Source organism: Colobus angolensis, unplaced genomic scaffold (assembly GCF_000951035.1).
Source record: "Colobus angolensis palliatus isolate OR3802 unplaced genomic scaffold, Cang.pa_1.0 Scaffold103, whole genome shotgun sequence".
NCBI classification, from domain to species: Eukaryota; Metazoa; Chordata; class Mammalia; order Primates; family Cercopithecidae; genus Colobus; species Colobus angolensis.
The window spans coordinates 2,536,786-2,550,309 of record NW_012111253.1 but is presented as its reverse complement, the minus strand read 5'-3'; the positions used below and the strand labels follow the sequence as shown (position 1 = coordinate 2,550,309).

At 38.2% G+C, this 13,524-nt stretch overlaps 1 protein-coding gene across 3 annotated transcripts in view; it reads right to left on the bottom strand.

The window, feature by feature from the left end:
* Positions 1-1,100: 1,100 nt before the first annotated feature.
* Positions 1,101-13,524, bottom strand: part of LOC105511774 (cytochrome b-245 heavy chain) — a 38,143-nt gene continuing 25,719 nt past the window's right edge. For 2 of the 3 annotated variants that reach the window (XM_011941969.1, XM_011941983.1), the window contains 4 exons: positions 12,610-12,772; positions 11,254-11,400; positions 8,287-8,411; positions 4,517-7,191 (listed from right to left, as the gene is read on the bottom strand). In XM_011941969.1, coding sequence (XP_011797359.1) covers positions 7,065-7,191; positions 8,287-8,411; positions 11,254-11,400; positions 12,610-12,772 — 562 coding nt within the window. In that variant the 3' untranslated portion in view covers positions 4,517-7,064. Of the gene's footprint in view, positions 1,761-4,516; positions 7,192-8,286; positions 8,412-11,253; positions 11,401-12,609; positions 12,773-13,524 lie in introns of those variants that run through there. The other variant, XM_011941976.1, reaches the window with a different exon arrangement.

Here is a 13,524-nt window from a genome sequence, read left to right as displayed (position 1 = left end):
ATACAACTTTATTTTACTAAGTTTTATTATTTTTCTTTAAAAAGTTTTAACACCTCAAATAAGATGTGTTTTGATTTTCCTTCCCTCCCTTTTTTAAAGCAACCTAGTTCTTTATTTTTATCTTTAAATAAATTGTAAACAAATTTCTATGTTTTTTAGGCACAGTCTACACAAATTCTTTCCTCCTTTCCTCTAAAACGTGGAGGTTCCTGCACTAGAAATGGAAACATACTAATAATACTTCAGTCATCTGAGAACACCATGAAATGAGTCATTCTCAATGGCTACACTTTTCTGATACCCTTTAAACTTAGGCAAAAATCCTATTTTGCATAAACATTTAGGCTGGCTTAACTTGAATTAACCCTTTTGTGAATGGACTGCTAACAATATCATTGCCAGATTGTAAACTCTAATTAATAGTCTCACTCCTTTAGGTTCTAGCCAGTACAATGACCAGAGAAAAATCTCAGTATACATAGCATTTGTTGAATAAACATGTGAAGTGAATGAATGAATAAATGCAGTACAGTGATGCTCTTAGGTTTTACTGAGGCATATGGAGCTCCTTTTCTCTTACACTAACGGGCCCCGAGCTGCTATGCTTTTAAGTGTTTTTGAATCTGCTTTGCAGTGTTTCTTTCTTTGCCCTTCCTTAGGTTCTCAGATGTCACCTGTTATCATTGTGTATGTACCTATCTCTAGAAGTCCTTCTCTCTTAACTTGACACTTCTCATCAACTATGACTTTGGGACCAAGATGACTAAGCTGGTTATGGCAAGTACACAACAACTCTGAGTGAATTTCTGACCGACTGCGCCACTGTTTAATGTACTGTTTGTGGATTTGAGCTCCAATTTGGTTGCCCAGACATTGTCCTCACACACTTACCCACAGTTCATACTTCTATTTCAAATAGTGAGATAGTCAGGTAGCTTATTTCTACACGAATGGAATGACATGCTAGTTATTGGAGTAGAATTGAAATAAACTACCTGTACTTTCTAGATGGTAACACCTTTTATCTGAGCCCAAGGACTTTCACACTTCCAAAACACGTATGTCTCCACATAATTCATGACAATTCAGAGGATATAGTATTTTACTCATAGCAAAGCTAATGTATTATTCAGGGCAATCCCCCAAAAAGGGCTATGTGGTATTAGCACAGATACAGTCACCTACAGCTCTCACCCTGATCCCCTCTCTCTCTTTCAACAATTTTTGATGCCATTTGCATCAGCGGTTTTGTTATATAACAAACTACTCTGAAGTTAGTGGCTTAAAACAACAATCATTTAATATTTCTCATACATCTACAGGACATCTGAGTGGTTCGGAGGACGTGAGCTGAACTTACTCATGTATCTGCAGTCATCTGTGGATGACCTGGGCAGTTTTGTTAGTCTTGGGCTCTCTCTCACATATCTGGGGTCTTGGCTGGGACTAGCAGGCTGACTCTGCTCTGCCCCACAGGTTGCACCCTTGAGCAGGCTAGTCTGAGCATTCTGTATGGAAAAGGTAGAGGAACAAAAGAGAGAAGAGAAGCATGCCAGGTTTCCTGAGACCTAGACTCTGGAACTCACAAGTCACTTTTGCCACATTCTATTGGTCAGGTCATGTTACGAGAATATCCCAGATACAAGGGATGAGCAAATGGACTCCTCATGATGGAAGGAATTACAAAGTCACACTGCAGAGGATATGGATCCAGGGAGAAGTAGGAAATAGGAGCCAATTTGCAATCAATTTAAGCATTACTGTTTTAGAAAAACAATTAAAAAATACACTATTCATTATAATATTCTTTATTTTGTTTTTTCTCTCTATTAATATGGTTGCCATTCATTTGTTTTACATTTCCCGCAATTTCCATCCCCTCACCATTTGATATACAATATCTTAAAGAGGAAACGAATTTCTCAAAATGCATTTTTGTATTTACCAAAAGGAAAGGAAAGTTTTCTGATTATTTTCTATAAAGGAAGGGCAAAATCTCATATTCTTAAAGGCTGTGCTGCATCTGACTTTCTTTGTGAGTTGAACATGGTCAAGCTTGCTGTTGCCTTCGATCTTGGTAAAGCCATAGGCATGTTTGTCCCAACAGAATAAGCACTGGGTAAGGAATGCAGCAGGAAGTTGATAACACAGATGTATGAGTGTGATATTTTAGTCACGAGTGATGCAGAGCCCCCACCTGGAAAACAGGATAATCAGCTGTGCTGAGCTCCAATAGCTTGGTCTGGAATAACTCCCACGTTAATAGTGTGCCCTTGTGGTTTTCAGCCAATGCAAGCACATTTGCTATTCCCAGGAGATGTTTAGGTAGCATAATTTTTTTTTCTTTTCAATCAACGTAAAGATTTATAAGAATTGCCCTGAAATCTCTTGGAAATAACAAAGGTGTTTTCATTCCTTATGCCCTGACTTGCCCTCATCTGATCAGAAAAAGTGATATTTAGTGTTTTCTATGAGCATAAGTAGGTTAGTGATTTTATTATTACTGAAAAGAGGAAGTGATATTTAGCAATTGAGGGATCTAACATAATGGTAAACTTGGTGATTTTTTTATAATCGAATGTAATTTTATGATTTATGAAGATCTTTTGAACTTAATTTATTACATAAATCAAGTTTGCTGTCTTTGGAGCAGTCCTCTATGAAGTATGAAGTATCAGGATATGATACTTTGGGCTATTTTCAAAAGTCTCAGATAGGCACAGTCTTCGTGTCATTAGTTCTTCAGAGTAAAATCTAGAAAATAAGCTCACAGTGCCCTCTGCTCATGTACAACCTTTCCTAGCATTTTTTAAATCCAAGAAGAAGTGTATTTCAGGATTTAGTTTCTTCTTATAATTTACAGCATCCCACTTCCTTGAAAATTATGAATCTATTAGCAATAACTATTAACTAGAATATCCAATTATTTAGACTACCTCATTCCCCAACCACTACAACAAGGTAATAAAAGCTACAAGTTTAAATGAATCTCAGGCCACTTGGTTGATCATTTTTCCAAATTTTAAAAATCTCTAGTGGTCAGATTTCCTAGCCTCTGTTAACACTTTGTTTTGAGAAATTTAGCTCCTTTCTCACGCAATCTTATTACACACAGACACACAGACACACACACACATACACACACTATAGACAATAGCTGGCCATTCTCTGAAAGACAGAAATTGTTTATAAATAAAATAAACATAAATGAAAAAGTAGACTTAATAAATATTGTTGAATCACCCTACAGCCTTCTTTTCTCCAAGCAAAATAATTTCATTTTTTGATAGGTTCTATTTTATCATAATTTAAAAGTAAAAATTAGCATGAATCAGATTAACCAGTGTTTCTAAACTAAGACACCAAGTTACTTAAATGGTATAAACTAGAGATTTATGTTACCACTGTTACCCAGCTATTCTTGGTGCATAATGTGTACCCAGCATAATTGCTTTTGAAAATATCCTTTTTGGCCAGGTGCGGTGACTTATGCCTGTAATCCCAGCACTTTGGGAGGCTGAGGCTGGCGGATCACCTGAGGTCGGGAGTTCGAGACCAGCCTGACCAATGTGGAGAAACCCCGCCTCTACTAAAAATACGAAATTAACCAGGCATGGTGGCGCATGCCTGGGGAGGCTGAGGCCGGAAAATCACTTGAACCTGGGAGGCGGAGGTTGCAGTGAGCTGAGATTGTGCCATTGCACTCCAGCCTGGGCAACAAGAGCAAAACTCTGTCTCAAAAAAAGAAAAAAAAGAGAGAGAGAAATAAAATTACCTAGTGTAATCTGTTAGTATAAAGGACATGGAGTTTGTCCCCAGAAAGATGTGGATTGAATGTTGACATAGTCACCCAATAGTTTTGGGAACTTTTCCTTCTTGTTCATCTTCGTTCGGACTGTTTTCTTATCAACAAAATTGGGATAAAACGGCTACATTGTAGTGTCACTGAGGGATTAAATAAAGTATATGTAAAATGTTTGGCATAGTAGGAAGTGTTTACCAAATGTTGGTTATTTCTGTTATCGCCATTTATTTTAGGTAATGTCCTTTCCCTCCATGACAGCACCTGTTGACTCCCACAGGAACACGTCATGCCCACACCCCTATGCATTTTCTAAATAATGGAGATCGTAACTGGTTGACTCATTTAGAACAAAGGCTATCACTGAAGCATGAGCATATATGCCCACAATTGAACTTGATGGCACTTAATTGTGAAGTTAGAACATGAAAGTTCAGTAGACATGGAACAAAGATGTCACACTGGGGCTTCTTGGTTTCTGAAATTCTGTCTATAGCATTAAGTTGCCCTCCCTGTCCCTTACATCAGTGTTGTGAGGATCAACAGTATTCAGCACAGAACTTAGTCTTCAGCTTTCACTTCCCAATCCATAAACCATGAAGTGTTTGGCATGTCATATGCAGAAACACAGAGTGTCTCAACCCCACCAGGGCAGAGAAATCGTTACTAGCTGAATTTACCCTTTAATACAAAGATCAGTAACACAGACACAAAGAAATCTCGTTTATTTTAATAGTTGAGCGTAGTTTTGAGAATTCCCTGTAGGAATTATCTCCCAGGTCCCCCCCTAGAATTATTCACATACAAAGCCTGCAAGTATTCAAATTTCACAAACACAATTGCAAAAGCAGAAGAACTAAGAAAAGCCTTCATAGTCTCAAGATTAAAAACAATGCTTCATTATTCTTACAGTACCTGTTAATAAATGCTAAATGCTAAGTGCTAAAAAAAAAAAAAAAAAACAGCTGGGCTGGCAGCTGGCTGCTGCTGGCTGGCAGCTGGTGGCTTGAGAGAAGAATAAAGAAGGAAGCTCTTATAATGACAAGCACTCTTATACTCATTTTTTATCTCATAACTGGATAACACAGGGCAGATCTCTCCACTTTCATAACTTAGTTGGTTTCAAAGATAGAAAACCTTGGAGAAACATTCTCAGAGCAACAAATGAAGCTGGTTTTAATTATGCACATAAGTTAGAAAGGGCCAATATTCTCAGACTCCTTATAACTGAGGTACCCTCTCCAGTTCATACTTTGGTGTAAAGAATTGAAACAATAAAAAGAGCCTGAGTCATAGTAATAACACAAATAAATATCTGTTGAATAGATGAATTGATACCTGAGGTGCAGTGTGAACAGGATAGACCGAAGTGTCTCTAAGCAGAAACCATCCCAGTACATTTCACAAAGGCTATATTCACACAGCAGGCCTTATTTGTCAGACTTACCCTCAGTGCCCTGAGGATTCTGGGAGACCAAAGGAACAGTAGTATGACAAAGAACAACTGAGTTCTTATTTAGCTCATCCTAGTCCCCTGAATAATCCTCCTCAGCATCAAAATTTGTGACCAGATTTAAAAATATTCAATACCCTAGATAATCAAAACAACATGAATATGTGTATACTTCCTTCAATTACATCAATACATATAAAATTTTAAGAAATCTGGGGCAGGGAATGACCAATATGAGACCCCCTTCCCCTGTCTCTCCCTTTTGCCTTTTTTATTTTCTCTCACTCTCCCATTCTCTTTTCTCCTTATTTCCTTTTCCTCCTAAATCAGTCTCCTGCCCTTCCCCCAGCTCTTTCTCTTTCTTCCTCATTACCAAAGTTGAAGAGTTCTAAATAGTTGTTGCTCCAAGGGGTGGGGCAAATAAAACTGGTTTTAGTTCCCAGAAATGGGACCAGTTCTAAGAAAAAAAAAAAAAAAACCCTGCTCTTGGCCACACTAACAGTGATTTAGAGACTCTCTCTTGAACATATATTCATAACATACTATTGAGTGTGAATTTGATCTCTGTATAGAGATTTTCGTTTCTGGATTGTTAATTTTAAGATGATCATGATGATATAATACAAATAAACCATTAGTCACACAGATGCGATCCATTTCGTGTGTGTATTTATGGAAAACAAGGGGTGGGTGCTATTTAAAACAAATGACCATATCAGATACATATTTGTCACAATTCTTAAGTTCAGTATTCATAAGGGCTAGCTGGAGTAGACCATTTTGGGCAGGAAATCAGTTTACATTTATTTTATAGCACAAGGAGCAGGACTAGATGAACCAGAGTCATGGCAGGAGGTTAATTCTTCACTTCCAACCCTCTTTTCTCATGCTTCAAATAAGAAAGTGCAGAACCCTCCAGGCCATCCTATTGGTTAGTATCTTTAGCCTGTTCTTGACCCTAGGGAGAATCAGATTCCTTTGGTCTATAAGAGTAATAGAAGTCATTGCTTTAGATAAATTTTGTTTAAGGCTTTAAATTAATTCTATGTTGGCATTGTGTCGTTCTAAGTTCATTCATTCATTCATTTAACAAATCTTACTTGAGTATCCACTCTCTGCCAAGCACCGTGGTAAATGATGAGTACTACATTAACTCCAATCAATCCAATATTATTTTGTAGAAAGAGCATCTGGCCCAGTTACCCTGCTGTATTAGTAAACTGGAGTATGCTCAGATGTCAATACTGTCACTACTAAGTGTTGAGACACTCTCAACATATATTATGTCCTAATGATCTGGAAAGTTTCCTTCAATATGATAATAATGATGGCAAAAATGGCACAAAATATAAATATGTAGCTACTCCTTGGTTTCCTTCTTCTTTGGGGGAACATAAAAACTGATTTTGAGGATTCTGAGGCAGCTCAGTATTGTGGAAAGAGTATCAAACCTGGAGTAAGATAGGCTAGATCTGGTCACAGCTTCATAATCTTAGGGAAGTTACTGAACCTTTTGATCCTTTCCCTTTTGATTCTAAAATTGAGTTCAAGAATCTTTGCCCTACCTTCCACTGACATTACTGAGAGGAAAAAAATTACATGTTTGTAAAAGTGCTCTTAAAATCGTAGAGCTCCATATAAATGTAACTTATCACTATCAAACAATCTTTGACATTTCTTTAAGGGAAAACCATTACATTATAGTTTCTTTTTGTCCATTTTTAAGCAAGGAGTATTTATATGATCAATTAGCATTATTTGAGCATTTGGCAGCACAACCCACATTTATTTCCTCATGGAAGAGATGAGTTAGAAGTTTTCCTTGTTGAAAATGAAATGCACTCCCCGAGGGCCAGACTCAGAGTTGGAGATGCTCTGTTTACTGAGGGTTTTAGCCAAGGCTTCAGGTCCACAGAGGAAAACTCCTATTCTGGTACTTTTGGGAAAGAAGAAAAAAGACAATTTCAAGCTTTGGGATGAGATGTCTACAAAGCAGGTAGGTGAATTTCCCATTAATTTGAGGTCCCAGGGCAAAGTCCCCTCTGCTCCTTTGTCTTTTCCACAAATAACAAAGGGATCGTATTGCTCAGAGGGAGTGTGGTTCAGCCTGTTTGTGTGAGCATCTGGATAGTTCAAAAGGTAGTTGACTTCCCTGGCAAAAATAAAATCCAACCAAGGTTTTTGGAACTTCTATCACAGAGAAAATGGTGGTGAATTCATGAGTCTGTGGGCTACTTTCCTTCAGGGCTCTGTACCCCCTGGCATCTTGAAATTAGGAACAAGCCAACTATGCCAGCCACTCGGTGTGGCTTCATTTCTCTAAATTTTAGAGTCTAAAGCCCTGTTCAAAGTGTGGTTACCGATCAGTAGCCTTGGCGTCAGCTTTTTTAAAAATGCAGATTACCTGGCCCTACCCCAAATCTTCTAAATCGGTATCTGCATTTTAAAGAGATCCCCAGGTACTTTGTATGCTCCTTACAGTGCCAAAAGCAATAGTCTAAAGGGTACATGTATGGTGATCTCTTGAGTTTCTCAGGTGTTCTAGCAAGATAAGGGATCCCCCTCAAGGTTTTATAATGATTAAAGTTTTAGTGAGAGCAGAAAGCACCTTGAGACAACTGTCAACTTAAGATTTTAGACCCAGAAGCTATAACTAAAAGTGGGGACAGTGTCTCCTTAACAATATGTATAAATTATATTGAATCTTTAAAAGAAGCAGATACACTAATGAAATTTAGGAGACTAAAGAAAAGAACCAAGCTGTGGCCCTACTTGGGACAGGCAGTTTGAGAAAGTCAGAGATGGGGACCTGGAAATCTTTGTTTTTAATAACTCTTCAGGTAATTTGGTATAATTTAAAGATTCCTTCTTAAAGTTGAAGATATCTGGAATCTTTTGTTGGGCATGAATTCAACCTTTATATAGTAATACACATATTTGAGTTTCTAAAATATACAAGTTTAGCTATGTATGGGGGCTGCTGCTTTAGGCAGATGCAAGCTTCAAAAACATCTTGGTGACAGACTCTTACTTAGGGTGTTGACTCGCAATTGTCTTGAATTCATTATCCCAGTTGGGTCGTCCATACAAAGTCTTTTGTTTCAGGCCTGTGATCACATCTTTCTCCTCATCATGGTGCACAGCAAAGTGATTGGCCTACAGGAAAGGACATGAATTCAGAAAAAAAGAGACATGCTGTAAAAGTACATACAATGTATTTACATCCTTCACAAACTATTCTAACCAAGGCACCCTGCTGGATGCTGAAAGGTATACAACGATAAATAAACTGGATTTCTCTCAAGCAATTTACAATCTAGAAAGGGAGACTTTGAAGTATAAATATAAATAATCCCATATGTCGAACAGGGTATGATGAGTGTCATGAAAGAGGCACAAGCGTCCTAATGAGAACAAAGAAGGAAGGTGGAGTGGAAGAACAGGGTAAGGGTTAGGGCCACAGTGTTTGAGTCAGGCATTGATGGATGAGTAGTGTCTCACTGTTTTTCTCTCTGCTCTATGTTTGACTTTTTCTCTTCACCCTAATATACTTCCACTCCTTTGGGAGAATTACTAAGAGATGTAACAATTTTACACTAAAATGCAGCAATACTTTGGTAGCATAATAAGACATCAAATCAAGCCTAAAGCTAGTGTGTGCGCGTGTGTGTGCGTATGTGTATATAGTCACATGCTGTTTTTCTGCTACCATTCTAGGAGGCTTCAGTTTGAACAACAGGTGTTTTTCATAAAAGTGGTGAATTAAATTTATTTTTAAAAAGCAAACCAGATTTGAAATTCACTAGATGGATGGTGGGCATAGAGGATATTAAGAAAGGTGGGCACTCCAATTTAATAATCCTATAGAGATCAATTTTGCAAAGCAAAATAATTAATTTTTAATACAAATAAATTACTGATTTAAAAAAAATTGTGCTTTGTTTTTTAAATAACAAAGCAGTAAAGCAATTTATATAATACAGATTTTTTCCTGAGTTTTATTTTTATCAAAGCATTTTTGTTTTGTTTTTAAATTGCAGAAGTGGCATTTCGAAACCACTTTTTCTGGAGCAACAATTCTTATGGTTATGTTTCCTTAATCTATATTTGGTACAAGATTCCTTTAAGACTTGGAGAATCTGTGATAAACAATATGTCAAAACCCAAATGGGAATTCAGTCTTCACAGTGACAGGGTGCACATGGAAGATGCTCAGGGTTGTGGAGCCAATGTCTATGTATACCCAGTTGCTATAGTTTGAATGTATCCTCTCCAAAATTCAGATGTTGCCAATGTGATAGCATTAAGAAGTGGAGCCTTAAAAAGATGATTAAGACATAAAGGATCATCCCTTATGAATGAGTTAAGGGCTTTGGAAAAGAGTCGTCACGCAGTATTTGATGAGCCTGCCCTTTTTCTTTCCACTATGTGAAAACACAGTATTTCTCCCACCCAGAAGATGCAGACTTTGCTAGACAACCAAACCTGTTGGTGTCTTGATCTTGGACTTGCCAGCCTCCAGAACTTTGAGAAAACGAATTTCTGTTCTTTATAAATTATCCAGCCTCGGGTATTTTGTTATAGCAGCACAAATGGACTAAGACACCAGGTGAGACACAGGACAGAAATATGCGGAGACTCTTGCCTTAGCGCCTCACTCATGGTGGCAGCATCTGTTTCCAGGCCAAGTCATTAATGTTTGCTTATTTACAAAGATGTTACCACTCCAGGAATCATTAACTTGTTTCAGGGTTTGTCAATTTCAGCACTGTTGATATTTGGGACTATATAATTCTTTGTTGTGGGGGGCTGTCTTGTTCATCGTAGGATATTTACATTGCCAACTGTCTCTGGTGTGTGTCTTGGGGGGAAAACTGTTCCTGTGGAGAACTATTGGCTTACTTTATTATAGTGGTCTCCAAACATTTTTGAAAGAGCACTCTCATTGTACACACACACACACATACACACACACATACATGCATATATATGTCTGAGTTTCTTCATCTGTAAAGTGTGGATAATAATAGGAGCTACTTTATAGTGTTGGTGAGAGGATAAAATTAGACAATCTATGTAAATAGATACATAAGAATAATACTTGGCAATATATATATATATAATTATAAATGTAGTGAGTATATTATAAAACATACAAAAACATATAAATTAAATGATTTTATAAATACATATGTACATATAAATATATATGTGATACATATATAAATACATATTAAAATATATATATACAGAATCCTTTATATGCTTATGTACATTATATATACAGATGCTCCTCAGCTTACAATGGGGTTATATCCTGATAAAACCATCATTAAAGTGAAAATACCATAAGTCTAAAATGGGTTTAATACATCTAACTTAATAAACATCATAGTTTAGTCTAGACTACCTTAAATGTGCTCAGAACACTTATATTAGCCTACAATTCCACAAAATCATCTAACACGAAGCCTATTTGTACTAAAAGGTTTATTACCACATGTAATTTGTTGAATACAATACTGAAGTATGGCTTCTACTGAATGCATATTGCTTTCACTTCATTGCAAAGTTGAAAAATCATAAGTTGAACCATTGTAAGTTGGGGACTGTCTGTTTTATACACACACACACACACACACACAGAGAGAGAAAGAGGGAGAGACAGAGGAAGAGAGAGAGAGAGAGAAAGAGAAAGCTAAATTTTCCCCAAAATAACCCTGTGCATCATCTCAATCACCTGGTTTCAGAGTGCCTGGTGGGAAAATTGATCTAATAATGTCAAAGTGATGGCTTTTCTTCCCTCACAGGCTCTGATTCTAATCTGAGCAGTCTAAATACAATGTGGCGATACCAAATGAGAGTGAATGGACCGGATCACCAAATCCACTAACTGTACTTAGAAAAAATAGTACGCAAGACACACCAATAACCAAGGGGAAGTTCGTAAGCCCTGTACACTATGGGAAGGACCTGAGCCTTGGAGTCTTGTCCTTACCTGAGACTCATCCCAGCCAGTGAGGTAGATGTTGTAGCTGAGGAAGCCGGCATTGTTCCTTTCCTGCATCTGGCTCTCCAGCAGTTGCAGCAGGTCTGCAAACCACTCAAAGGCATGTGTGTCCCGGCACAGCCAGTAGAAGTAGATCTGAAAATGGGGTGGATCATGAAGCAGATTATATTTAGCAGGCCCTATCAGCATTAACATGTGGAATTCCACTTTCTGTCACCCAAACTTTTTCCTGATGCTCAAAATGCCTAGAAACATAGATTTTCAGAAGGCTCTGGACATTTCACAGGGTAGTTTACAGGAACCTGCTCTGGCCTTCATTCTAGCAGGGCAGTAAATAAGTAACCTGGCCTCAGAATTACATGGCTTAAGAAAAAACTATTAGCCCACCAAGTTTCTCTCTGAGTCTGCTCTTACTCTCCCAGAATCCCTGGCTTCCTTTGAACCTCTTCTCAGAAAGCCTGATGGAATCTAGACTAGCAGGGATTGCCACAAAAATTCTTGCCTGCCTGCTACTGCCAGACATTCATGAGTTCCTAGGGGAAAAATAAGGTTCTATGCATATCTCCTCCACATGGCAAAGAGGTACAGGGAGAATGAAAAGTCAAGGTAGGCTTAATGTCCCTATTAGAGTTTATCTTTACAGTTATTAGAATGGCCTGAGGTTTATTTAGGATGCCCTTTATTACAGAATAAAACCAAATTTATAGTTAACCAAAAAATCCCCTGTGAATTGACCCTGAGGAGATATTCATACGTAGAGTTTCAGGTCTCCTCTTCTCCCTTTGCAAAAAAAGTATTGGGTGGTGGGGAGGGCGGCTGGAAATTGAATCAATCTCAATATCCAACACAAGATGAAAGAAAAATTATTCAATATCCTCTCAATAGAACATGAAGGGATCATTTAAAGTCATCATTATAAAGCCTGTGAAAACATTGAAAATCACTTTCTATAATATGTTTTTTAAAAGCAGGACATGAAATTATACATACCCAATATTTACAACTTTCTAAAAATATATAAACATGGAAATATTAGAAGAGAATATACAAAAATTGTAGCTATTAAGTTGGGGCTGTGAATACTTTCCCAACTTTCTTTCTTCTGAATTTCCAGCAACACTATACAAATACAATATATTCCCTTCACTAATAGGCCTACTTATCTAGAAGCACATTAGGTTTAACAAACATTCCTTTGAAGAAAAGCCTGTCTCTCTGGAACCACCGGAAGCTTTTCTTCACTTCCCATGGTCTCTGCCAACCTTAGCCCTGAAAGCATTCTCAGGCCTCACACAGCAGAGTATGGTTACTGCTCTAGGTCCTCCGATAAATGAAAGGACTTACCTTTTTGAGCCTCAGATTGGTGGCGTTATTGCAATATTTGTACCAGACTGACTTGAGAATGGATGCGAAGGGTGTGACCCCAATCCCAGCTCCCACTAACATCACCACCTCATAGCTGAACACATCTTCACTGGCAGTGCCAAAGGGCCCGTCAACCGCTATCCTGAAGGGAAATGGGGAGGAGATAGTTACAGAGATGTCTTGATCTTCAGAGTGAGATGGGACACCCATAATTATTGGGGATGTGCAATATGTTAATTCACATTGGAATAATGTATCTATTGGGTGCTTCCTTCTATGAAATAGCTTTCAAGTGGCCGGGCGCAGTGGCTCAAGCCTGTAATCCCAGCACTTAGGGAGGCCGAGACGGGCGGATCACGAGGTCAGGAGATCGAGACCATCCTGGCTAACATGGTGAAATCCCGTCTCTACTAAAAAAAAATACAAAAACCAGCCGGGCGAGGTGGCGGGCGCCTGTAGTCCCAGCTACTCGGGAGGCTGAGGCAAGAGAATGGCATGAACCTGGGAGGCGGAGCTTGCAGTGAGCTGAGATCCGGCCACTGCACTCCAGCCCAGGCGACAGAGCGAGACTCCGTTTCAAAAAACAAAACAAAACAAAAAAAAGAAATAGCTTTCAAGTAACCGAACTTAGTGCCAGGTTGGGTTTGGAAGAAGAGAAATATTTGGCTAACCAAAAACATTTAGTAACTCAGAACAAGTTTTTGTTTGTTTGTTTGTTTTTTTATCTCCCCATCCCTCTTCACACACAACAATGCCCCCTCCACACATACCCTGTGTCTTGCCAGGACATCCCACTCTTGAAAATCTTGCACACACTGCACACTGAAGTGAGAATTTGCCGCATCAAAACATCTTGTAGATTTAATGTCTCCACTTTTCATTTGTCTATTCATT